This window comes from Carassius auratus, chromosome 25, assembly GCF_003368295.1.
Source record: "Carassius auratus strain Wakin chromosome 25, ASM336829v1, whole genome shotgun sequence".
Classification (NCBI taxonomy): Eukaryota; Metazoa; Chordata; class Actinopteri; order Cypriniformes; family Cyprinidae; genus Carassius; species Carassius auratus.
In genome coordinates this window covers 18,312,445-18,339,028 of record NC_039267.1, presented here as the reverse complement: position 1 = coordinate 18,339,028, position 26,584 = coordinate 18,312,445, and the positions used below count along the sequence as shown (strand labels likewise).

Genomic DNA, 26,584 nt, shown 5'->3' with positions numbered 1-26,584 from the left:
AAAATATATTTATTAAAATTATATAAAATACAAGCTATATATATATATATGTTTAATATATATACGAAAATAAAAGTTTTTGTTTACATAATATATGGGTGTGAACTGTGTGTATTTATTATATAAATACAAACACATGCATGTATATATTTAAGAAGCATATGCTATTTTTATATATTAAATGTAATAATATAAAATATAAATGTATATACATGTAAACATTATCAAAATATATACTGCATGTGTGTGTATTTATAACAATAATAATTGTATATACATAATAAATAAACACAGTACATATATTATGAAAACCAAAAACTTTTATTAATTATCAATTAATTATATAGACACACACACAGGACAACTTTAAATAACTTTTACCATTTTTAGTTATGTTTTCTAAAAACATGAGGGTCGCTATACAGTGGTTTTACTTCTGACCCAAGACACAAGAGAAGCCAAAGAAGGTTTTTTCTTTATCTTTTTTTTTTCTTTCTTTTTTTCTGGAGAGAGTAACACGGAGCAAAAGCAGAAACAAATTTGACATTTAAAGTTTTTTTTCTCTTTTTTCGAGGAAAGGATCAGGATCCGCAATTCTACTGAATCACTCCGTTGTCATCAGTAAATAATTAGCACCACTTTACATGACACCAGTACACTTAATAACTGTGTAATCAATGAATTGGCGTTTTTAAAATTGTTACGTCTGTAGTTATAATGTACGCACTGCAACAAGCGCTCTTCTGAGAGTGTCGCAGCCAATGAAGTCTCACAATACAGAGGCGCGACTCTGATTGGCCAGTCCACGTGACCCGTGACAGCCAGTCGTCCAATCAGAGCGGAGGATGATGCGACACGCCATCGCACTTCTCCGTCCGACAGCAGCGTGAGGACGGTGTGGAGCGTAACGCGGGGGTAAGTTACAGAACACGATGTTGTTTTTGTTGAGATTAAACCGGGGGGACTTGTATGTCGTGGTTTGGAAATGATACATATGGGTTTAAAAAGCTTTAGTGACTCAATCGCAGTGTTTTGTGAGTTTTAGAGCAATACTAGTCAAGGTGTTGACAGATACATGTGCTGCACATGTGCATGATGGGACATTTAACAGCCTTGAACACTTCTGACAGCCGTCAGACATCAATCAGACACACAGTCAGTGTATCACTGTTGATCAGGCTTCTGCTTTCATCAGGGCTTCTAAAAACACAACAATGAACAAGAAAGACAGTTACTCTTATATAATATAATATAATATAATATAATATAATGTGATGATCTAATTTTCACATTTTAATGAGAAATGGACAGAGACATACGTGATTATTTCACTGTGATGCACACACTGAGTGTCAGATGAGTAATAGCTGTGACTGACAGGTCCTTTTGTTTTATAAACTACTCATATCAGTATGATCCTCTTCACCTGTTTGGTAATTAAAGCCATGCTGGGGTCAGGATCAAGTATGACACATTTTGATCTGAACATGATGACATTCACTTGTCCTGGTTTTGTGTCTTAGCAGAATAGCTGAGGTGTGGAAATGGATAGAAAAGATGAGAAGAGCGAAGCCAAAGGTATGTTTTTGTGTCATTTATTTCCTGTATTACTTACATTTATATATTGTATAAGCCCAATTTTTTATCTTTTATTTTATATATATATATATATATATATATTAGTTAATATATGAAAAAGAAGTTGCAATAATGTAATATGGTTTTAAGCAGTACTGTCCCCCAAAAAAGTACACTTGGTGAAAATGCATATGCTAAAAATAACATTGGGACTTTCAGAAGTAATTGCTTTCATTTTCCCTCAAGGCAAAGGAGGAAATAAACCTTTTCAGTCCGACAAACCTGAGGGCTTTTTACAAGTAGAAAGGTAGGAGACAAATTTACATGCATGACTGTAGAAAACCTTCATATCTGTAACGTTTTTTACAATTTCTTTGAAGCTTCAGATCTTGTTCTTTGTAAACGTTTGTAAAGTTGACTAAACGTTCTGTAAAAGATCTGTAAAGTTGTCATAATGCTTTTAAAGTCTTGTTTTGTAAACGTCTACCTAAAAAGTGACAGAGATAAAGCTTGTTGTTTTAGTAAACACCTGTTTAATAAATTTGATTCGTAAACATGTCAAATTGAGCTATGTTACGTTTTGTAAACATCTAAACTGTTAGAGTGTTATAAACTTACTTTTCTTCTCTTAAGTTCTGTAACTTTTTTAGTAAATGTCTGCAACGTTTCATAAACTGTTTAATGTTTATACTGTTTCATAAACGCTGCTCCATCTGAAAGCATGTGATGGAGATTTACTACCAATCACAGAACCTCTTCACTAACGAGATGCGCATAATCATCTCGTTCGATTATTTGCACAGCCCTACTTGTTGCATCGTAAACATCTGTAAAGTGTCATAAACTCAAGTTTGCTAAAGGTTATGTTTATGAAACAAGTTTACGAAACTTTGCAGTCATTTAATAAAAATAAATAGATGAAACTCAAGTTTATGTCACTTCACAGATGTTTTCAAAACATGAGTTTCATCTGTAAAGTTGTGTAACTTGTTGTTTTAAGAAACGTCTGTAAAGTGTTGTGGATGTCAAGTTAAACAAACATTTGTTTTGTAAGCATCTGTAAATGTTTCATCTGTAAAGAGTTTGATCTGTTAAGCTCTGTGACTTGTTTTAGTAAACATCTTTAATGCGTTTCATAAACATGTGCTAGGTTTGTTTTGAACTTGTAATAATGTTGTGACTGACCGACTTTTGTCTGTCTAGAACCCTGAATGTCCATCTCCTGCCTAAGACTGTGAAGAGAAGAGTCTACGCCCTGAAGAGGCTCCAGCTCCAGAGCGCCAACATCGAGGCCAAGTTCTATGAAGAAGTCCACGAGCTCGAGAGGAAGTACGCTGGCCTCTACCAGCCCATCTTTGACAAGGTATGCAAATGTCTCTCTGTGATAGCATGCATTCTGTTCAAACACGCTCGGTGTTAGGTCGGAAGTATTTAACCCCTCACAAACCTGAAACGCTTCCTCAAGCATGAGAGTTGACCTTCAGGCCTTGCTGTTTGCCTGAACATTACACATATGTGACTCTAGACCACAGAACCAGTCAATTTAAAATTGAGATTTATACATCATCTTGAAACTGAAAATCTGGAATCTGAGGGTGCAAAAAAAATCTAAAAATTTAGAAAATCGCCGTTAAAGCTGTCTAAATGATGTTCTTAGCAATGCATATTACTAATCAAAAATTAAGTTTTGATATATTTCCAGTAGGAAATTTACTAAATATCTTCATCGAGCAAAAATCAATCGTCTGCAATGTATTTTTGGCTATTGCTACAAATATACCCATGCCACTTAAGACTGGTTTTGTGCTCCAGGGTCACATATACGTGCTAAAATCAGTCCAACAGAACTGCTCTCATTCAAGCCCGGCCACTGTCTGAAAACAGGATAGTAATTCAACTTTTACCCACAATTCATATAAAGTGAAGCCAGCCTTCTTGATACAGGCCCGTCCAAAAAGTCCAAAGAATTAATTGCTTTGGTTTTGTGTTACACGCTTGTTTACAAAATGAACGCTATAAGTGTTATTCCCTTGAAATGGTGATGTCATGGATATGAGCTGATGATGTCACATAGCACAATGCTCCTTTGTTCAGAGACGGGACGTTGTGGCCGGCGCCGTTGAACCCACAGATGAGGAATGCGAATGGCAAAGCGACAGGGAGGAGGAAGATCTTGCTGTAAGTGGATACTTGTGAGAATACCGGAAAAAAACTGTATCATATCGATTGCAAATTCCAATTTTCAGGCATTCAGAGGCTTTTTTTTTGGAAGTCCTGAGTTGCTGAAAAGTTCCATTTAAGGATGAAATGAATGGTGTATTTAACTACATGTTTTTGACCCACAGGAAGATTTGCAGAAAAAAGCTGCTCTGGAGGAGAAGCAGGCAGATCCAGCCGGCGCTGAAGCCCCGAGAGGAGTCCCTGAGTTCTGGCTCACCATCTTCAAACGTGTGGATATGCTGGCGGAGATGCTGCAGGTCTCTTTACTTCTCCTTCAGTAACATCTTCACTAACAACATTTTATATTCCAGTCAGATTCACATTTTGGGGCTTGTCTTTCTAAGCACCCTGTTTTTAGATTTGGGGTCTTTTTCTATTTATTTATTTATTTTTAGCAAAAAAAATATAAATTATAAAATACTGGATGATTTGGGTTTTCATTACAATTTTAAATAGAATTTGGCAGTAATTTGGTGAAATAAAGCAGAAAGCCTTACAGTTAATTTGCTTTGATTTAGTGCTATTTATGCACAACATAAACATTTAACAATAGTAGTAGTAATAATAATATCAATTATTATCATTATTATACATTATTTTTTTTATTTGGTGTGTAATTATATAAATAATAAAACCCTGATCTTGCATTATAGTGAATTTGCCATGGTTTGTGGCTGTTATTATGCAAAAATATAAACCATATTGGTGTGGTCAATACCAATAATAATAAATAATAATAATAATAATAGTTATTATTATATTTTAATATACATTTTCTAATAATAAAGGCAACCTCAAATTTGGATTAGAATTTATCAGTAATTTGATGAAATAATAAATCAGTATTTACAGTGAATAATTGCAATGATCACACTGAATTTGCTGTGGTTTATTATTAATATTATATAAGTAGAAGAATAATCAGCTGTAGACTGATGAGTGTGTGTAATAGGAGCTGTTTTACTGCTATACATTTTATAATGAAACCCATTGCATGAAACAATGCATAAAACAAATGACTGAGTTGATGTGGATTACACAGGATGTGGTTCTTGCGACAGGAAGCTCGTAGAGGATATGCGATTTTGTATCGGTGCATGCAGAATTCACACATAATCTGATCATATCGTCCTTTAATGTATAATTATCTTGAAGTTTCTCGTGTATACAGAAGTGATCGGTCGGTCGGCATGAAGTTGAGTCCATGCCGCCTTGGTTGAACCATTCTGGGATCTTTCTGTTTCCTGTAGGATCACGATGAGCCGATCCTGAAACACCTGCAGGACATCACTGTGAAGTTTTCAGAGCCTGGACAGCCCATGGTTTGTCAAACAACTGAACGAGCTTCTGGTCACTTCTGACATCTGAACAAATAGAAACAGGTTTTTAATGCTCAACTGTTTGTCCAAACAGAGTTTCACATTAGAGTTCTTCTTCGAGCCCAACAGCTACTTCAGTAACACGGTCCTCACTAAAGTCTACAAGATGAAGTCCGAGCCGGACGCTGAGGATCCGTTCTCATTCGAGGGGCCGGAGATCATCGACTGTGAAGGGTGCGATGGAGAAATAGCCTACTGTCTATATATATATATATATAATAAATACAGCGAAAAGTATGGACTGATTAAGATATTTTAAGGTGAACGTGCAACAAAACCGTTTATTGGATCAAACACTAGTTGTGAAATATTAATAGGGTTTCAAATAAGTGTTTTCCACTTGAATATATGTTAAACCGTAATTTATTCCTGAGATGTAAAGCTGAATTTTCAGCATCTTTACTCATTTCTGATTATTATGTTGAAAACAGTCGTGCTGCTTAATGTTTTCTTTTAAATCATGATATACGATCATGTAAAGGTTTAGGGTACTAAAAAAAATAAAATTAGAATAATAATAGTTCATAAGACAAGAATAATTAGATAAAAATTCTGTTCTTTTGAAAAACAAATATATTAAGCAGCAGAATGTTTACAAGATTAACAATAACTGTTATAATAATCGAGCACCTATAATAAGTGATAATTATGTAGTAAGTCAGCATATTAGACTGATTTCTGGAGGATCATGTAATGATGCTGAAAATTCAGCTTTGAATCACAGACATAAATTACATTTTTCTATTATATTTAAATAGAAAAAAAAAGCTTTTAATTGCAAGATTTCCTTACACAATATTACTTTTTTAACTGCGTTTTTAATCAAACAAATGTAGCCTTGGTGAACATGAAGAAACTTCCTTCAAAAAAAAAAAACGAATTATTGCAAATTTTGAACAGTAATCACATTTTTTCTAAAAATATGTGCTGCTCAGATTCCGCATAACGCACGTTCGTGACGAGAGGACAACACTCTGCATTTACATTTGATTCAGTTCTCACATGAATCTGGATTGCTGTGTTTTCATTGTTTTTCAGCTGTAAGATCGACTGGCACAAAGGCAAAGACGTGACCGTCAGACTCATTAAGAAGAAGCAGAAGCACAAAGGCAGAGGCACGGTTCGGACCGTCACTAAAGAGCTTCCACAGGATTCCTTCTTCAACTTCTTCAATCCGGTTAAAGGTGAGAGAACGTGTGTTTTCCCAGGCAGAAGACGACTACGCCTCGTCTCAGTTTACTGCTGAGTTATGCCATCGTCTTTGTATGATCTAATTCGACTGAAATCTTGGGATTAAGATAATTGAGCCAGTTTTCAAATGCTCTCACATCCTTTCTTGCATCATGCAAAGGCTTTTATTGTTGTGCTCTGTGTCAGCAAGTCCTTGAATAGGTTTGTCGGTTCGGCCAAATATCTCTTATTACCAGTTAGTGGTTAATTCGTCATGTTTACTGATGGAAATATGTCAACCAGGCACAATTCAGTCTGTTATTTGAGCAACTGCCTTGAAGTGTGAGGACTGTCTGTCATGAGGAGTATCAACAATATCACTTCCTTGGAAATTGTGTTTTTCATGGGATGTGAGTGTTGAAGTATAGTATATTTGTGTGCAAATGTTCTTTTTAGTGTCTTGTGGACAGCAGGGGGCACCACACAAGTGTTTTTGGCTGAATAGATGGCGCAAACATCCACTACATACCATTTGTATGTAATTCAATCGTCTTCCCCCAGGGGGCGCTTTAGAACTGAATTGAGCTCCATTCAAATCTGTCTTACCGGAGACATTTGGACAGTGAAAAGAAGGATCATTTGAAATCTATTAATTCTACAGATTTGAATCGGCAGACAACAGATTTTTTTTATATAAAATGATTTTTAAAAAAATCTATTGAATTTTATTTGTCCGTCTTGACCCTCGCTGAGAAAAGCATCTGAATATGATGCAGCGATGCATCTGAATATGACATTTTTAATAGTTATTGCATTGAACCATCTATAATGTGACCAATTAAGGACAACATAATAATAAAACCGATAGAGTGTCACATAGTAATTTACTCAAAAATCCAGTTGGTTGTCAAAAATTTGTTCTAGTTTAAGCGTAATTCATTGTTTATTTAAGCTGATGCATGTTAGTGGAGACAGTGTTTGCTGGTGGAACTGTCAGAAATGTAAAGGTTTTGCATGCGTTGGCATGAATATATGTTTTTTTTTTTTTTTTTTTTTAACAAAGAAAAAAAAAGTGAAACTCAGGAAGTGACGGAGGAGAACAAATAAGGGTCTGTCACCTGCGTTGTGATTGGCTGATTTTAGGAGTGTGGTTAAAGAAGTTTTTTTTTTACAGGTGTAAAATCAAAAGTGAATATTTTTTTATTTAGTTTTTTTTTTTTTTTTTTTTTAAGAAATTAGTACTTTTAATTTAGCAAAGCTATGTTAAATTGATCAAAAGTGATAGTAGAGATTAGAATTTTTACAAAAGTTATTAAACTTTTTATTAACTTTTTATTAATCAAAGAATCTTTTAAATGGATATCACAGGTTCCAAGAAATATTAAGCAGCACAATAATAATAATAAAAATGTATAATAATAGAACAATAGTAAAATATATTAAAAGGGGAAATATTTATTTGAAATTGCAATATTACTGATTTTACTGTATTTTTGATCAAATAAATGAAGAGACTTCTTAAAGTCATACATTTTTAAAATCTTACTGATCCCAAGCGTTCATAACCGAAAAAGCTTCGATTTCTGAAACCGTACTAATAAACTGAATGTGTTTTTAACACACACACAAAAACAGGTTTACTGTTCCACAGCCAGCCATATTTTAACCCTCATGTGGTGTTCGGGTCAATTTGACCCGGAGAAGATTTTCTTTTTCCCGAAAATAATAGTTAATGTTATCGCTTTGGACTGAAACTTAGTGACTTTGTTACCAAAGGGTATAACTAAAGTTAAAAAAAAATTTGGGAAATTTTCTTACTTTTTTGTGGGGGTTTTGTTACCTTGTTACACTTGTGGTGTTCCCGGTCAAAAATGACCGGCATATAAAAAATAGATCATAAATTACTCATTATACCATATTTTCACCCAATTTTGGATTCAATCTTTTTGTCATCTTGTTCTCTTTCAATAAGGACTGGTTTTATATTTCTGTTTGCATCTGATTAATTGTGGGCCTCATTTATCTGAGAGTAGGCATCTCATTTTTTGAGTAAAAAACAAATAATTTATGAGTAAATTTGGAAATATGAAAAAAAATTATGAAAAAAAATGGCTACTGTTGATCACACTAGTCTACTCTAATGTTTCACCAGGAATTTTGTTTTGAAACTTTTGTTTTGTAAAAAATATGGCACATAGTCACACTTGTGGTGTTCCCGGTCAAAAATGACCGGCCTGTAAAAAATAGCTTAGAAATCACTCATTATACCATATTTTCACCCAATCTTGGATTCAATCTTTTTGTCAACTTGTTCTCTTTCAATTAGGACTGGTTTTATATTTCTGTTTGCATCTTATTAATCGTGGGCCTCATTTATCTGAGAGTAGGCATGGTCAATAATGGTCACAATGGCCGACCATTGAAAGTGAATGGGAGAGACTGAAAATAACAGAACAATTTAGTTTTCAGGAGCATGTTCATTATTTTCATGTACACATATGAGCACATGTGCTTGCAAACATCGAGCCCTTGGACCTGTGCATGTATCGATACATTTATACACACGCTACCCAGACACACACACGTTAAAACACACAAACTTTTTTGAGTATTACACAAGGAAAACCTTCAGGAGGAGGCTGTTCCTAGAAAAGCTGGGGAAATCCATGGTGACCCCCCTGATACAGAGGCGCCAAGATATACCCAGAGGACTGCCCTCTGCTACATTGGTGAGAGACATACAAACACCAGAACCAGGTCCTTCAGCTGGCACAGGCAAAGGAGAGAAACAAAAGAGAGGCAGTTTGTGTGCCCCAAAAGATGTGAAAACAGGCACTGTCTGTTTCAAATGCAGAGTGCACATTTGCAAGGCACATACATTATACTGTTGTCAGTCATGTGCATAAGTGACACAAATTGACCAATTGCAAGTTACTTTAAAAATGCTTTTGTTAGTCACTTGCATGAGTTCACACAGAGACCGTCACAGTTTCTTATTTTGGTTAGTTCATAATTTGGAAAACTGAAAGAAAATGAACAGTATTTGATTTGTGTTCTCTATATGACAGCGTTAATGTGTTTATTTTTTGTATGTCACAATGGTCAGATTTGTCAGGGAACAGCACAAGTGTTACTGTGCACCCCTTTTCTGAAAATTAAAGCATTTCAAAATACAAGCCCTGTGTTTTGTAATCTTCTACATTCACTTTCAATGGCCGGCCATTTTTGACCGGGAACATCACAAGTGTGACTTTGTGCCATTTTGTACAAAATAAAAGAATTTCAAAAAAAAATTCCTGGTTAAACATTAAAGTAGGCTAGTGTGATCAACAGATGAAACTTTTTTTCACCTTTTTCACAATATTGACAAAATTATTAACAAATAATGCTTTTTTCACTCAAAAACTGAGGTGCATAAGCTCGGATAAATGACTCCTACAATTAAATAGTTTGACAATTAAATGCAAAACCAGTCCTAATTGAAAGAGAACAAGTTGACAAAAAGATTGAATCCAAGATTGGGTGAAAATATGGTATAATGAGTGATTTCTAAGCTATTGTTTACAGGCCGGTCATTTTTGACCGGGAACACCACAAGTGTGACTATGTGCCATATTTTTTACAAAACAAAAGTTTCAAAACAAAATTCCTGGTGAAACATTAGAGTAGACTAGTGTGATCAACAGGTGCCATTTTTTTCATAATTTTTTTTCATATTTCCAAATTTACTCATAAATTATTTGTTTTTTACTCAAAAAATGAGATGCCTACTCTCAGATAAATGAGGCCCACGATTAATAAGATGCAAACAGAAATATAAAACCAGTCCTAATTGAAAGAGAACAAGTTGACAAAAAGATTGAATCCAAGATTGGGTGAAAATATGGTATAATGAGTAATTTATAAGCTTTTTTTATGGGCCGGTCATTTTTGACCGGGAACACCACAGGTGTTATTGGGTTTTGAACACCACATGAGGGTTAACCACATTCAACAATGCCTTCACTTTCAGACACAGATGAGTTGAAACTGAACTCCTCTACGTTCCATTCGTCCAGATTTTGAATTTGTGACAGGATCTATATTCATGCAGTCTTCCTGTGCTAGCTTCTTCAGTTTTTAATAGCCGAACACAGTCTCATATAAACTTTTCCCGCCCACCTATTTTTAATTTTCATCCCTCATCCTGTCTCCCAGCAAAGGCATGCCAGCTGAATTTGTATCTTCAACCGCCATGACATTGTTGCTCTTCATTCACCGCGGTCACCCGTTCCAAAAATGCCAAGAATTGAATGCTTTGCATTTTAAGCAGCATATTTCCCGTCAGATGGAGCGGCAGGTAAAGAATGCCGCCCGTCCTGCACACGGACTGTGGGAAAGTCTCGCTCTTACCGTCAGTCACCGCGCCATCAGATGTGTGCAGTCGATCTGTTTCTGAGGGGATTTCCTCAACATTCCCGTCTGAGGCGCGGCTGGAACTGGAGGATGAAACGCTTTCAGGGCTTGAGGGGTTTCCCAAAAGACCCTCTCCTTCAGGCCAGATTTTGATCAGCTCCTTCTCAAAAAATGACTAGCATTTGCATGTTTGAATCTCACAAAACCTGTCGGGAACAAGTCTTAGTCCTATTTCACCTTAAATAGAAAGAATTTGGACCGTTTTGCATTATGACCTAAATGTAATGACAAATACATATTTTCACCGAAATATGAAGATTTATTGAAATCAATATATACACACTACCAAAAATTATTACTGTATTTTTATTTTAATAAGTAAGGACAAATATGATCATACAAAACTGAGAATGTGTGTGCATGTATGTGCAAAGACTGCACAATTATTTGATCAAAAATACATAAAAAAAAAGTAACTTCTATTCCTGTGTTGCATTATGGAATTTTGAGCATTTCTTATAATTGACAATATTTTTGTGGAAACTGTGGTGCATTTTTTTCAGGACTCTTTGCTCATAGAAAGTGAAAAAAAAAAAAAAAATATATATATATATATATATATATATATATATAGATAGATAGATAGATAGATAGATAGATATGTGTGTGTGTATATATGTGTGTATATATATGTGTATATATATAAATATGTGTGTGTATGTGTATATATATATATATATATATATATATATACGTCATAAATTTACATCTAAAATAAAACGACGTATTACAAAAACCATCATGATATATTGCAAATATGTGAATTCAATTGACCATTTAGTTAATTGTGATGGAAACAAAAAATCATAATAGGCTAGATTTTCTTTTTTCACAACATAATTTATTTTTTTTGTGAAATTTGTGGCTGAATTAATCCTCTCGTTCTTGTCTCTTCTAGCGTCGCCTGAGGGAATGGTGAGTGAGACGTCCTGCGCTCCTGTGTTTTGTGGTGTTTGTAAACCCCTGAGTCCTGGCCGTATGCAGCGCACGTCTTTCCACTGCCTACACAAACACATACTGCAGCGAGTTTAGAGAACACGTCACCGGCAAGAAGCATCTAAAAGAGTTTCTGCGTCAGTTACGGTTAACTCCTCGTAAAGTAAAGTGGCTGCTTAAAAAAACACAAGCATAGACATTGCACAATGGCTTCTCAGTCAGTGCTCGATAACATCTCTAGGTCACAATATTGAAAGTGTGGCATTAGGATGACATCAGTAGATGCTATTTATAGGTCTGGAATAATTTAAAGTTTTTAATTCAATCATTTACTCTAAAAACTTCCATTGGATGCTCATTGTGTCTGTTTGTGTCCAGGATGTGGACTTGGACTTCACTCTAACTACAGATTTTGAGATCGGACACTTCTTCCGAGAGCGGGTCATTCCCAGAGCGGTGCTTTATTTCACTGGAGAGGCCTTAGAGGACGACGACAGTGTACGTCTGCTCTTTTTACAATCACAAGGAAATCTAGGACTGACTGTAAAAAATATTTAATATACAGTTTGATGTATGTTTCCTATACATTGGCTTAGTTTTGTAATTTGAGTTATTTTATTGGATTTCATTTTGTCTTAAGACTCCTGGGACTAGACACTTTTTAGTAGGTTTTCACCGTTTTAAATAAAAATAAACGATGGACAAAAATAGCATTAAAATGTATGTGTGATGTTGTCTAATTTTGTATTGGCGCCAAAATGATATTGAGAATATTGTGAATATTTAACGTATCACCTAGACCCTCTGTAAAATAAAATATTGCTTTTATTTTATAATGTATGTGTTATTCTGTGCTGTTTTGCAGTATGACGAGGAGGATCTTGAAGAGGGAGAGGAGGAGGTGGGAATCCTTTAATAGACACGTTTACTATTTAATAAAAGTCCAAATAGTGCAGTGTAACAGCAGACTGTTATGTGTCATTCAGGATCTGGATGATGAAGGTGAAGAAGAGGATGAGGGAGATTTTGATCCCAAGGTGAGCTTTACAATAATCTGTATGTTATGTACTATCAACTACCATTAATAAAAAATCACAATAGAAGCATGCAATTAGCTGGGGTTGTACGTTTTTAAATATTTTAATCAAATTCGTCACAAATTTGAGATGTTCTGAAGGAATTGTAGACTTTTTTTGGAATAAAATACTGGCATACTGGTAGATGCTGTGTGCTGTTCGCAATTTTTTTCTATATACCTATATGAAACAAATTAGTATGCCATGCACAACTTGGCATTTGGCAGACATTGCATTCTCATATACTGCACATTTTGAGTGATGTGCACTGTGTACATACTGCATGCTTAAAAGTAGTAGGTGTAGTATTGTATTCCAAACAAAGTTGTCTCTTAATCACTGCATTGAATAGATCCTTATTGCTGATCTGGGTTTGATTGAGGTGGTCTGGATTGAAAGCATTACCTTGTATAGTGCTTCATGATCAGCTGCATGTCTGATGTGTAAACCTTTGTTTGTCCCTCCAATTCCCCTTCACAGGCATAATTCATTTCTCACTCCATGCATTTCTAGGTAAGAGACACCTGAAGGGATATGGCGCTATTTTCAATCTATCTTTTGATCCATCTTCCCTTCGTTGTTATAGCCTTTTCTCCTTTGCTTTCACTATTATGTCACTTTCACATGAAAAGTTTGTGTGCGGACTGTTAAGTTTTGCTCGAAAATGGCAGACTTTGTTTCATGTGAACACGGCAAACTACTTTTATTGATGTATAATTAGCATTTTCATAATTAGCGTAAAAACGTACCGTGGTTTGAAACCATGTTGTTATTAATGTTTAAAACAGTTGTGCTGCCTAATGTCTTTGATCAATAGAGAGCTCAAAACAACTGTTTATTTGAAATTTTATGCCTATGTGTAAAGTCGCAAAAAGATTGTTTGCAAACACATGACAATCACTTTAATGTTGAAAGTATTTTGCAAACATACTGTGGTTTAAAACAACTTGGAAAAAGTGCAAATAGATCAGCCAGAAGTACGCAACTATTATTAGTTACGTGTGATTTCCGTTTTTGATCACATGTAGATGCTTATTGAAAATGGTAATAAAAATAAATGTAATTGAAGTGAAATAAATACTTTCTTCAATGATGAATAAATTAATTTATCATTGCCGAACATCAACAATATCTGCCATCTGAACTTAGATGTTCAGTACTACTAGAGAGTGCTTACTATCGTGAAAGTGTTTTGCGACCAAACCGCAGTTGGTAACTTACCTAAAAGTGTAAAAGCAGGAGGATGCAACAGTCGGATTTGGAATTGAACAAACAAAACAAACGAATGAAAGTGTGAAAATGACATTTAAGACTAAACTTTTAAACTCCCACTCACTAAATTAACCTTATGGGTGAAGTGTGTAATTTTAATGTCAAAATACATATTAAGTGGTCAGACATATACATTTCTGGCTTAGTAGTGTGCTGTAGTCAGGTTCTGGAAGTAAAAATGCCATTTATTTTCTTGCAAGGGAATTTTTATTTTTTTTACTGATTTTATCAGTTTTGTTGAATCTTATCGGTTTACATCATTTCAACTCATGTTTTAAATAAAAGTGTTTGACAGTTGAGTCCTTGCTGAAAAATACATTACTCAACATGATGCTGTACAGAAAATTCCACTTATCAGACTCTCAATGAGCAGATGGTGCCAGACAAGCGCTGAGCTCCGCCCACTCCCATGAAGCACCTCAAATTACGTGATCACACAAGACACACAAATATTTCAATATGTGTACGCATATTTTGCAGTAAACTTAAAATTAGGGCTGCCACCTAGTCAACTAGCCGTTTGTTGAAAAAAGAGGCTTAGTGCACTTGCACTACGTGATTTAAACCTTGTCCAAGTGTGTTTGACCTCTAAAGCAATGACTGTCACGCTCGAGTTCAGTTCAAGGCAACCGTGCCTAGTTAGAGTCTTAAGTTTTTTTATTAATTATTTAGTCGGAAAAAAAAATTCCACAGAAATTGGGAAAGTTTGTGAAGGACAAATAAGTAACAGCTGGTCTATGTGGTAATTACAGCAAATATTTCAGGACATGCAAACATTCGTTGCAATCTTGACCTCAAATGTGGCTTATCATCTGAAACATGTTAGTAAGTGCATCATTAAATGGCTGCTCGCACTGACATTCATTTATTGATGCTGTTGAAGTGTTTGTGTGGAGTTCGGAAGCTGAACAATGCTCACTGCATCACAGTTAACTTGTAGGTGCCGGTGCAATCATTTTATATTTAACTTAAAATACTCTTGTCATTTTTGCTCATACAGATAACAGTAATACTTCTTTTGAATCTGTGAAAGGTATATTTTTATTTGTGTGCACTTACAATAACAACAAAACTTTGTGCTTTTGTAAAATAATGAAAGCAAAGAGGATGCAATTTCTGCCGTCTCTGCCTCTGTGAACTTGAGCACATCAAAAATGAGTCAGTGTCGGCGAATTTGTCACTAGGGTTGGGCCGATATATGATGCCTTCATGCATCGCCGATAGCTAACAGACATCACGATGTTGAGCTGGCATCATGAATCCTTCCCTCACCCCCTCGTCCGCAATCTGCCGTGTTCGGAAAGGAAAAGAAATGCACTACAGAATCCCTAAAGGGACTAAAGACAATATGGGAGGAATAAATGTTTCAATACTTTCTCTCGCAATTATATCAATAGGGAATTACACTGAATATAAATTTGGGGCATCAGGGAGCCCCTATTAATAAGTGGGGCATTGAAACCGCTTTTGATTTTGCACTCTATTCTTACTTCGTGTTCACACATGCTCTATATACTATGGAGCGGTAATACTTATGACACATTTTAAATGATCAGATGTTTGTCAGTAGTGCTCATGATCTGCAAATCATTAACCATCATCCTCAATCATCTCTCCTTACTCTACTTATGTGATAAGAATAGGGCTGCACGATTATGACAAATCACAATTGTTGATTATTCCCTTAAAATTGTAATTGCGATTTTATTAATTATGATTATCACAATTTACATTGAAAGATGTTTATACCATTGATTGGTGCAACTGTATGCCATATATTTAATATGAAAATAAACAAGTTGAAAACAATCTAACTGAAAAACCTTCAATGCTTTTCTATAGTTTAAGCCTCAAATGGCAAATATACATTGGATGTAGAAAGAAAAAAATGAATCTTAAGCATGCAGAATAATTTACATGCACAGCGCCAATTGTTTATATTGAATGTAGTGTAGCTTTTTACTTGGCTATTTGATCAAATAGCACGCTTACGCTTAGCCAGCTATGGAGAACTCATAGCCAGGCAACAGAGCGGCGACATCACGCACACCCACTCTAACAGCACGGCTAAGCACGGTTTAACCAGACCAAGAACGGTTTGTCATCGTGCCACGCTTTACCATGCTCACGTGGAAATACAACTGTAACTGTATCAGACAGTTCTGTAGAAATGTTCGTCCCGTAGTGTAAAATGGCTATATTCAAGCACAAATGAAGACCATTTCGCAAGGAATAACAAGTGTAAAAAAAAAAGTCAAAAAAAGATTAAACGAATCTCAAAATGTAAGATCAAATGCCAACCCACCAAACGAATATTCAAATAATATTCTGGTAAAGCCCTAGACCTTTGTTCATCTTCGCAACACAAATTCAAATATGTTTGATGAAATCCGAAAGCTCTCTGACCCTCTATAGACCACAAGGATACAAACACGATCAAGGCACAGTAACGTAGCAAGGACATCAGTAAAATAGCCCATGTGACATCAGGAGTTCGTAAGTTTACAAAGCTGCGAGAATACTTTTTGTGCACAAAGAAAACTATAATAACATAATTTATTCAACAATTCTTCGACCCGAGTCGATGTCTACTGCTGTTTTGGAGAGTACCCCAGAACGTAATCAACATAATCAGTGTTGTTTACGTTCAGTAGAATGCATGTGCACGCTGAATGTAAACAAAACTGATTGCATTGATTACCTTGTTTGTATCCTTGCTGTGTATGGAGGGTCAGAGAGCTCTCAGATTCCATCAAAAATATCTTAATTTGTGTTCTGAAGATGAACGAAGGTCTTAAAAGTTTGGAACGACACGAGGGTGAGTAATTAATGGCAGAATTTTTATTTTGGGGTGAACTATCCCTTTAAATAAATAGTTCTGTATTTCTCTATTGTTTTTAATTGTAATTCACAATGCTTCTTGTAATTTTAGTTTTTTTCCCCCCTCATTAAATTAGTTAAGTACACTTTTGTCTTTTTGTTGAATTTTCAAATATTTTTTTGCTTCAAATAAGTTTTTTTTTTTTTTTTTTTTAAGTAGCTTGTAGCTGGTTGGTTTTCATGGCTCATAATGCTTTAAAAATACTTACGAAACCAGCACCACTGAAAAAATGGGTAGGCACTTATACACTCTATTGTGTAATTTTGGGGCGAGGCCAATTTGCAACCAATGGCAGATGGGGCGGAGCCAAAACCTGTTCAAAAACATTAGTTTTGCTATTAAGGTTGATGCAACTACTGGTGCAGAAATTACACACTTCACTTTTACCAAACAAAGCATGTATTTATAAACCAAACCATCATTGGGCAAATCAATAATTTCTGTTGCGTAGTGCCTGAAATAATATTCATGATTCTCCTTCTATCTTTTATCTCTGTCTCGTTGTTCCTACAGAAAGACCCTCCTCCTGCAGAGTGCAAACAGCAGTAAGACTGGTGAACAGATAGCCACTGCACAACTCGGCTGTCCGTCAGACAATTAGATGATGTGGACGCAGGCCTCATTTCCTCGTGGACTCGCCACACTAATGCAATAGGAAACCAAACGCTGTTTAGGAAATGCATGTTTGTTTGTTTGTTTGTTTATTTCTCTACTGTTTACTTTTACAGAGATGACCTCAGATGACCTTCTCATTTGTACGTTGTGTAATTTCGCACTCCAAAATGTAACCCTCAAAATGGATTATGTATGATTTCTTTTATTTTCTGTATTCGAAACGATAGAGCTGGTGTGCAAGAGCGTCAAGCAAAGATGCCACATGTGTTTTGAATTCTTAACGTCCATATGCAACTATGGCCATTTCTGCAACATACTGTAGCAGGTTTTTGGACACTCCCCAGATGATATGTGCTCTCAGGCATCGTCCAGTGTAGCATTACTCAGGGTTTCTTTTGCCAACAAAATGAACCTGCTGTCTTCACGAATCTGACATAACTTAAATTTCCGATATAGCTGTTACAATGTAGTTGAGAAAGTGTTTTGATGTGGATCGTCCTGCTCAGTGGTAGCCGAACGATGTGGATTGAGGTAATAGAATATTTCTGATTCATCTCCAGGGTTGGGTGTCATCGAATTCCCCGTCCCTGCGTGACATAAAATATATCCATGCCATGCACGTTGACATGGGATTTCATTTGTATTTTATTTCACTGTGGTTATGTGTCAAGTTGCTTGCATTCATGCACAGAATTGCATCAGTATTGGGAATGTCAACGAGCAGATCTTAGAGCCATTGCAGGTTTACTCTCCGTTTGAACTGTGTGCGAGCAGTAGCCTTATCTGGAATTTGTAATGCAGCATTGTTTCCATTTTGTACAAAATAGACAAAAAGATTCTATTAAATGTTGTGCGACATGATGCCGCAAAGTCTTGCTCTTTTTTTTTTTTTTTTTCTTTTTTTTTTTGCATAACTGAAATCTCACAGTTCTTATCTGGTGGATAAAGCTGGAAGAACGGAGCCATTTATAAGGAACAGAATATCACAGAAACCTGCAGGTAGGCGGTCCGTAAGCAATCACTGAGAACACCCTAGCATCCAAATATCAATGCTTTGACAACCCTCCAGATCGATTTACACCATATTCTGTCCTGTTTAAGAGAAATATAATGCTTTAAATGACCGTGGAAGCTTATAATTATTCTGTGAGCGTAATTAGGTGGAAATTAGAGCGGGAAACTGATCCCCACCAAACCAGATTCCAGAAAGCGTCAGCTATGTGAGGAATCTCAACACTGAGACCGCTTCACCAATGTGAGGCGGCTTTGTGTGAAATACTTGCTAGCATTCTCTTAGTACTTTCTCAAGTGTGTAATCCGCTGGTTTAGATTCCAGAAAGCCGGATCGGTTCTGTGAGGGATCATTCCCACTTTCGCAGCTCCCGCTCAGGTTTCTTTCGCGAGATTGAGGATGTGGTTGAGAATCATCTTGAAATCTTGCTATACTTCGGAGTGGAATGAGCAGAATTTGTCTCCTGCATTTTTATCATCATGGCACGGTTGGAATGACATTATTGTCATTCTAGTTTTGTGATGCTTAAAGGCATGAAAGCGGTTTGAAAAATGTCTCACGGTGTGATATGCAAACATCAGAATGTCTCTGATTAAATATGCACTACATCTATATATATATATATATATATATATATATATATATATATATATATAATTTTTTTTTTTTTTTAATGTATTTAAATTATGCAAACCCACATTTGATGAAGATTTAAGTTCTTTCAGAAAGATACAAGCTGTTTTATTTTACATGAGGGTGGTCCACCCTCATGGTGGCGGCCATGTTGGGATCACATGATCAGCCAGATACTATTCATTTTTATCTCTTCTGACACTCCTATTTTTAGAAATGTTTGTTTGCTAATTAAAGTACTGCATCATAATGCAATATTTATGAGGACATTCGTTTTTTTTTGTGATTTTTTTCTCTGCACCAATAGGTGTCAGTAAAAAGTCCAAAACAATAACAGTTGTATATTACAATTTCACTGGGGTAATGTTTAACTCACAACAGCAAAAACTAAATGATGTAGTACTTTGCATTACACTAAATGGACCATCCATTTCTAGCTACAAACTATAACCGCGTTAACTTCACATAAAGACAGAACAAAGAATCTGTTATCCAGTGTGTTGGAGAATGGTCTAACACCCCCACAGTTTCAAATGTCACGTCCATTGTGGTCTCGGCTCCCTCTCGTCGCATACATGTAAACACTCTTTCTTTCTCACCCTCTCAATTTCTCTCAAATTATAATGTCGCTTTCTCTGTACTGGCACTTTCCACAAATAGGGCACAAAACAGAGGGTATATCTTACCCTGTAAGCTTCTGTCAGGACAAGGAGGGGGCTTCAGAAGGGCAGATGATAACATGGCAACATTGTTGGTTATATGGTCATATTATTGTAGCCACTTTACATGCTACGTACATTTAAGGTTAGATTTTTATCCAAATTATATTACCGTCTGGGTGACCAAATGTTATGGAAATATGAAAATTCACAGGGTACCAGGGTTGATTTAAACCGTTATATTATTGTTTCCACCTTTTAGATGCTATTTAAATATGGGGGATGGTAACAGGTTTGATAAGGTTTAATACTATTATATTATTGTCACCTCTTTTTTTAAATTTTGCTTATTCAAATTATGTTACTTCTAGTAATTTAAAGGAACACATTTATCAATTTTGTGGAAGTATCTTTTTTGTTTTTTTTTAAGGGAGAAAGTCATCTGCTAAGGCTGATTTTTATATGATTATTTTACATAATGTTTTATGTTAGATCACAGTATTATTTTACATGTAATGCTTCGCATTTTAAATTGCACTGATCTGTGTTTTTGTGTTGCTTTAAAGTAATGGATCTCCAATGTGTGCCCTGTTCATGAAAAGTTGAACCCTTTTCATTATCAAGACCCAGAATGCCTTCTGGCTGTCTTTGAATTTTATGTTTGTCCTCGGTGGATTAACGGTACTTCACATCAAAACTCAAACCTTCAAGTCCTAAATTCTTCCTTTAAGTCACACTTGACAGTGACCTTACATTTCCTCCCCAGCTGCCCTTGCAGTTATGCTGCCTTTGGCTTTTATGCCCGGTTTGCTTGACCATCCCTCACTTGAACCACAGAAACAGGTCATATAATTATGTGAGGTCATTTAATGTCCCACAGCGGAAACAAACGGCCGCTTAGATGGGCGTTTTTAAAATAAATGCTTTATTGTAACATGTAGATGTATGTTAATGCAAGGAGGTGCCACAACTCCAACTGCTTTAAATGACTGCACTGTAATACAGAAAGTAATGAAGAAGTGCGATTAAGATCTCTGTTAATTTTTCCTTTCTCTTTGGAGTGTTACAAGCTCTTGATGCATAAATAATAAAGATCTGTAAAGTTGCTAAGACTAAAGTCTCAAATCCAAAGAAATATTCTTTATTAAGTTAAGACTTGTCTACGCCCTCCCAAAACGCCTCGTTTAAACACGCCCCCACATGTCTATGTCACTATGTGGGAAGATTTGCATAACACCGCCCAAATGTTCACGCAAAGAAAGAAGGCGTAACTTTTATTCTCGCTGTTCACAGGATGTTCCGTCATGATTCCAGTTCAAAACTAGCGTGTGTTCCATTCAAATGGTGCGTTAAAGTGTGCGAGATGTGAATTTAAATGTCACAGAGCACACCTCGTTTTTCAGACCGATGAGACCTTTGTAAAAATCGAAACGTTTCAGAAGGCGGGGCATAGAGGAGAAACAATAATGTAAAGTCTATGGAAAAGAATGTTTCTGAACCTTAAACCGCATAAAAACATTTCATTATACCAAATACACAAAATAATGTTCTTTTTAGCAACGTCATATGACCCCTTTAAAACAATAGTGAAGTATTACTGGCTTGACATGCTCTATACAAATAAACTTACAATAAAACTCGAGGAACAGGCCTTCTAGGATTAACCAGTGATTAAGTGTCTTCCACAATCTACTTCATAAATCACTCTCACCTGAATGAAATGAAAATGGCCACCAGCTTAGATCCTCTTTTTACCAATTCATGTTTGTTTAACCATTCTGCAATGTCATTGCTCTTCGCAGTGTGAGATGAGTAGTATGCAAAGCTTGTTTGGATTGTGAAAAAGTAAAACAGATTGAGAGAGATGAAAAGGAACATATATGCACCTAAACATTGTATGTTGTCAGTGTGAACTGTTAATACTGCTGCACACAGCTTGATCAGATTAAATCTTATATCTGCTAATGTTGATTTTACAGACTTTGCAAGGTATATTATAGTCATATTATTCTCAGGACACTGAGACGCACCCACTTAAATCTTTCTGAGCCTTACAGTGAGTGTGAATGAAATGAATGAGGTTTGTGTGAAGGGTGTAGCAGACTTTATCTGAGTAGTCTTTAAGCAGGTTAAGTATGTTAACGCTTAGTTGCAACTGCATTTTCCTCTTGCATATTAAGAAAAATAATGTTTCTTATTGAACTGGTTTTGCAATAACAATGCATGTATAGATGCAAGTTTGGAATGGTATTAGTGTAGTGGATTAAAGATCCAGATTGACAAGTACTGTAAAAGGCTTCTTTTTCTTTTTCTCAGGTAAAAGGTGAAGAGACTATGTTTTAAAATTCACATTTAAAATATTACAGTTTCAATGAATCAGTCTTATGAATATCCATGTATAATAAAAGTATGTTAAGCAGCAAGTTTTAGACTCCGAACTAAGTGCCTTTTCATAACCAGTTAATGCACCTTTATCTTTAGCATTTGAAATCTTTCAAAGCTGATTTAGAGACATGCTTCAGACATTGCTACGATATTGACCGTGATTGCTAATATGCTGTTCCATGAGTTATATTTTTGGAGATTTTTAATTAAATCCAGCTAATTCTGAATCCATTCACCAAAAATTTTATTCATTCAGTGAATATTTATGCAGGTTAAATTGTAACTGGCCAGTAGGTGGCCACAAGTATAGTTTTTGAGGGAGGTATTGAATCACTGAACTGTTCACCAAAAATATTTGTTCACAGATTCATCCAGTGCTGGTTAAATCATAGCTGGCCAGTAGGTGGCGACAAGCGAGTCACTGAACCATTCACCGAAAAGATTTGTGGCGACAAGCGCAAATTTTTAAGCAAGTCAAATCAAAATGTGTCATTCACAACCTTAAAGGAGCTATGTGGAGGTTTTTACTTAAAAAAATCTTTAAGATAGAGTTTTCATTTGTACATGTATGACCCATCCATGATGTAAAAAAAAGAATGACACCTCAACTGTCCACGACGGTTGCCTCTATCAGCCTGTAGGCTCAATTGTGTGTGGAGAAGTCGGGCCCGAATTTGTGCGAAAATTCACAAAATGTGAAGTCATGCGCGTTCTCGTCTACTTGAGCTTACAACCGTACGGCACGCCAGCCATTATAGTAAGCAGCGGCAATAGTGTTTTCAAATGGACTCTGCGGATGGAAAGAAGTGACCAGCCTCCAGCACAATTCAGACACCCACGGACACTCCTCGTAAGTAAAAAAAAAAAAATAAATAAAGAGCGTGCGCACTGAGAACGAGCACGAGACTGGCTGCAGTTCCTCTAACGGCCACTGGTGTCAGTAACGGTTAGAAATTTCAGAACCTACGCAATGCTCCTTTAACAAGTGTTAAAAACGTCAGTAATAGTGTTTAACATCATACCGTTTTCCTTACAATGCAGATATACTACTCCGCATAAGTTTATCAGCCAAAAATAATGAAAAAAAGTGTGAGTCATTAACCAATTTAAAAAAATATATTCTTACATCATTTTAAAGTGAGACAATGTCCACCAGTAGATTCTTGTTCATGAATGAGGTGCCTCATTTATGAACGAGTTCATTCAAAAATTAGCACTTTGTTCAATAAAGTTTGTATAGTTCAGTTGGTCCAACCAATGAAATACTCCTTAATGTACAGCTTTGTTAAAAATGGTATTATCATTTATTCAGGCATTGTTTATATCAAGAGATATCAAGCTTTGTTGTGGCACTTGGCTTCTTGACTCGTTATGTGTCAGCACTTCTCATCCCTGTGCATTGTTTCACAATAGTTTCTCATGCCTCTCGGAGGTTCGTACCATTTGTTCTTTTTCCCACGATACGGTTGCACTTGCTCTGGCTTCGTCAGACCTGGCTTATCTGAACAATGCTTCAAATAACTACAGGACCCAGCACTGTACGTTCTGCCCAAGAGGCCTGCGTATGTTTATGAGTGTGAGGAAAGAGCTGAAGCTTTTATTTTGTGAGAGATCAAGCTTGGAGATCAAGATGCCAAAAATAGTTGTCCCAAACAATTGGAGAGGAGCGCTCTTGACAGAGACGGGGCTTTGACAGGCTTGAGAAGCGTCAGGTAACAGCTGCAGTGTTTCAGGCCTTTCTTTCACTGCCGCCTGCTTTCATCAGAAATAATACCATCTCAGAATTGGCCATTAAAAAACATAACATCTGTATAAAAATATTTTCTGACAGAAAATACACTGTAAAAAAAGAATCTGTAAAATATACGGTAAAAAACTGGAAGCTGTGGTTGCCAGAATTATACCGTAAAAATATGTTAACACCATTTTAGGTTTAAAGGTTTTACCTTTAATGTACAGTTTAATACTGTATTCTAACTGATATAATATTAATATACCAACTTCTTGAAGTACTGAAATCTGTTTTGTACCTTTGTAATACACTGATAAGCACCAAAAGCAGGTGGTGATGAGAAAGTCACAATGAAACAAAGGTCATCACAAGCAGCTTTTGAATAATAAAATACATGCACAGTTTCATTCACACGGACACTAAACACCATCATAATGAGACTCATTAAACTGAAATATGCAATAAATGTTAATTTAACAACATTATATGTAACATTCAACCCTAATAAACATAACAGATAAGAAAAAAAGAAGAGACAGTGATTTCAAAGAAAAAAACTCAAATTCAAGCAAAATGTGAAAGGCAACGCAGAGAATACTGGGAATGTCAGTTTACGTTTTTTCACTGTATATTTTACAGGAAATTACCGTTAACCTTTTATCAGGTTTGTACTGTAGCAGTTTTTTACCATTAAAATCATAGTCATTTTTGACAGTGTACTGTAATATGTTTGAATACATAAATATTGTAAATTTTTATGATATATTTAACTTTTTTAATATATCAAATAATTGTTATATATATATTATTATTTTTTTTATTGAGTTATATGTAAAGTAAAATGTTATTTCCATGAACAAATATTACATTTTAATGAAATTTTACCTAACTAATTTCTAAAATGTCATATTCCGTAGATTCTTTTTTTTTCACACTATACATTCAGTGACACAGTTATGCAACATAGGCTTGATTTATTAAACTCGAGAAGCTTTTTGTGGAGTGAAGGTGGAGTACAGTATGAATCACATCATTGTAGTTATTCATAAACAGGGCAGCCATGAACTGGGCTTGAACAGACTTGATTAGTTCAACCAGACTCTGTATGAAGTCCAAATAATTCTACAAGGCCACAAAACAAAAGTCCCTCGCACATTCGTTTGGAAATTACCCGAAAAATCCAGCTTGCTGAAACATATTTCTCCCAAACCAGTCTAAACTTCCTTTCTCTGATTCCACAGATGTCACAAAACCTTGATATGGCCTACGACTTCCCACAGATAATGAGCTCACTGCCTGGAATCAAAATACGCCCACCGGCACCCATACTGGGCCTAGAGACAAAACGCCTTTATGGTAATCTGAGGTTAGACAACAGACCAGAAGAAACACAGCCACAAGTTCTCCCCCTTAAAGAATACGCAGTCCTTTGATCCTAAACGAGTTATGATTGATCATACTAGGATATGGCTGTATGAGATGGGATCAGAAGTGACCTCTGGCCAGAGCTAGAATGAGCTGGCAAAATCCCAGCGCTCCTTGTTTGGAATGACTCCTCCCGCAGGAATCAACGGGACTGATGTGAGTCACCCGGCAAACATGCCTCGTCTCTTCATGATGATGCTCACACACACACACACACATGGCTGTAACCATAATAAAGCCCACTGACGAGGAGAGGAATTGAAAGGGTAAGATGGTTCATCAAAGGATGTTTGATAGCATTTACGATCCTCTCAGTTCATTACACTACTGGAACTGCTGCTTTCAAAGACCAGATGTATAGGAAGAAAATGACTTCATATAACATATACATACTTCATATTACTTCATTAATAAGTTACTCAAGTCTGAGTTTGAAAAACAGTTGTAAAAGTTCATAATGTATCACACCCATAAATCCTCTCCATACACGTAAGCTCCTATTATACATCTTTATAACCATTATGACCAAATTGAATATTAATATTTATATTACAGAAAAATATTTTTTCTTGTCTCTGTCTGTCACATTTGTTATATGCAAATCTTAACATTTAATTAATGTGATGATGTCTATTTTATAATCTATCTTTTTAAATTTTTTTTTATGAATAAAGTATATTTACTATTCATTCTACAAATAAAGAAAAATAGCACAAAAATAAATGTATTTACATTGCACACTGTTCTTTATATCACAGTTTGGTTGTGCACTTTTCTTAAACAGTTGGTTGCAATTTAAAATTAATATAGCATTTGAGCATTTAAATGTTTAGAAAAGTGTTCTAAAGATTTTTTGTGGTTTTGACACAACACCTTCTGTAATTTCAGAAGAAGAAAAGCAAGACACTTGTTTGCTAATAAAATAATGTATTCTATATTTAAATATATGTACAATTTTATTACTAGGCTACATAATAAATAAAATAATAAAAATTCAGATTCTTTATAAATCACTTGAATTACACGAGAATCTAAGCTCGGACATGTTAGAGCTGTGAAGTGTTCATCGCCCACGCGCTTCCATTCATGCCCCGCCGACAGCTGTGATGACGTCACTCGCGAGGGCCGGGCAGAGAACGCGGTCTTTAAAGCCGGA

At 35.6% G+C, this 26,584-nt stretch overlaps 1 protein-coding gene across 3 annotated transcripts; it reads left to right on the top strand.

The window, feature by feature from the left end:
• The first annotated feature begins 815 nt into the window (after positions 1-815).
• Positions 816-18,448, top strand: LOC113043583 (nucleosome assembly protein 1-like 4). Of its 3 annotated transcripts, XM_026203063.1 has the most exons (15): positions 816-915; positions 1,524-1,578; positions 1,825-1,885; positions 2,782-2,941; positions 3,673-3,756; positions 3,924-4,055; positions 5,049-5,120; positions 5,212-5,351; positions 6,216-6,361; positions 11,701-11,717; positions 12,117-12,236; positions 12,604-12,639; positions 12,725-12,775; positions 13,295-13,327; positions 17,481-18,448. In XM_026203063.1, exons 2-14 carry the CDS (start codon positions 1,545-1,547, stop codon positions 13,298-13,300), a joined length of 1,059 nt encoding a protein of 352 aa, XP_026058848.1. In that variant the 5' UTR covers positions 816-915; positions 1,524-1,544; the 3' UTR covers positions 13,301-13,327; positions 17,481-18,448. The 3 variants fall into 3 exon arrangements, with proteins under 3 accessions (XP_026058848.1, XP_026058846.1, XP_026058847.1); XM_026203061.1 differs by lacking the exon at positions 13,295-13,327; XM_026203062.1 differs by lacking the exon at positions 13,295-13,327 and having other exon boundaries at positions 817-915; positions 1,527-1,578.
• The last annotated feature ends 8,136 nt before the right edge of the window (positions 18,449-26,584 follow it).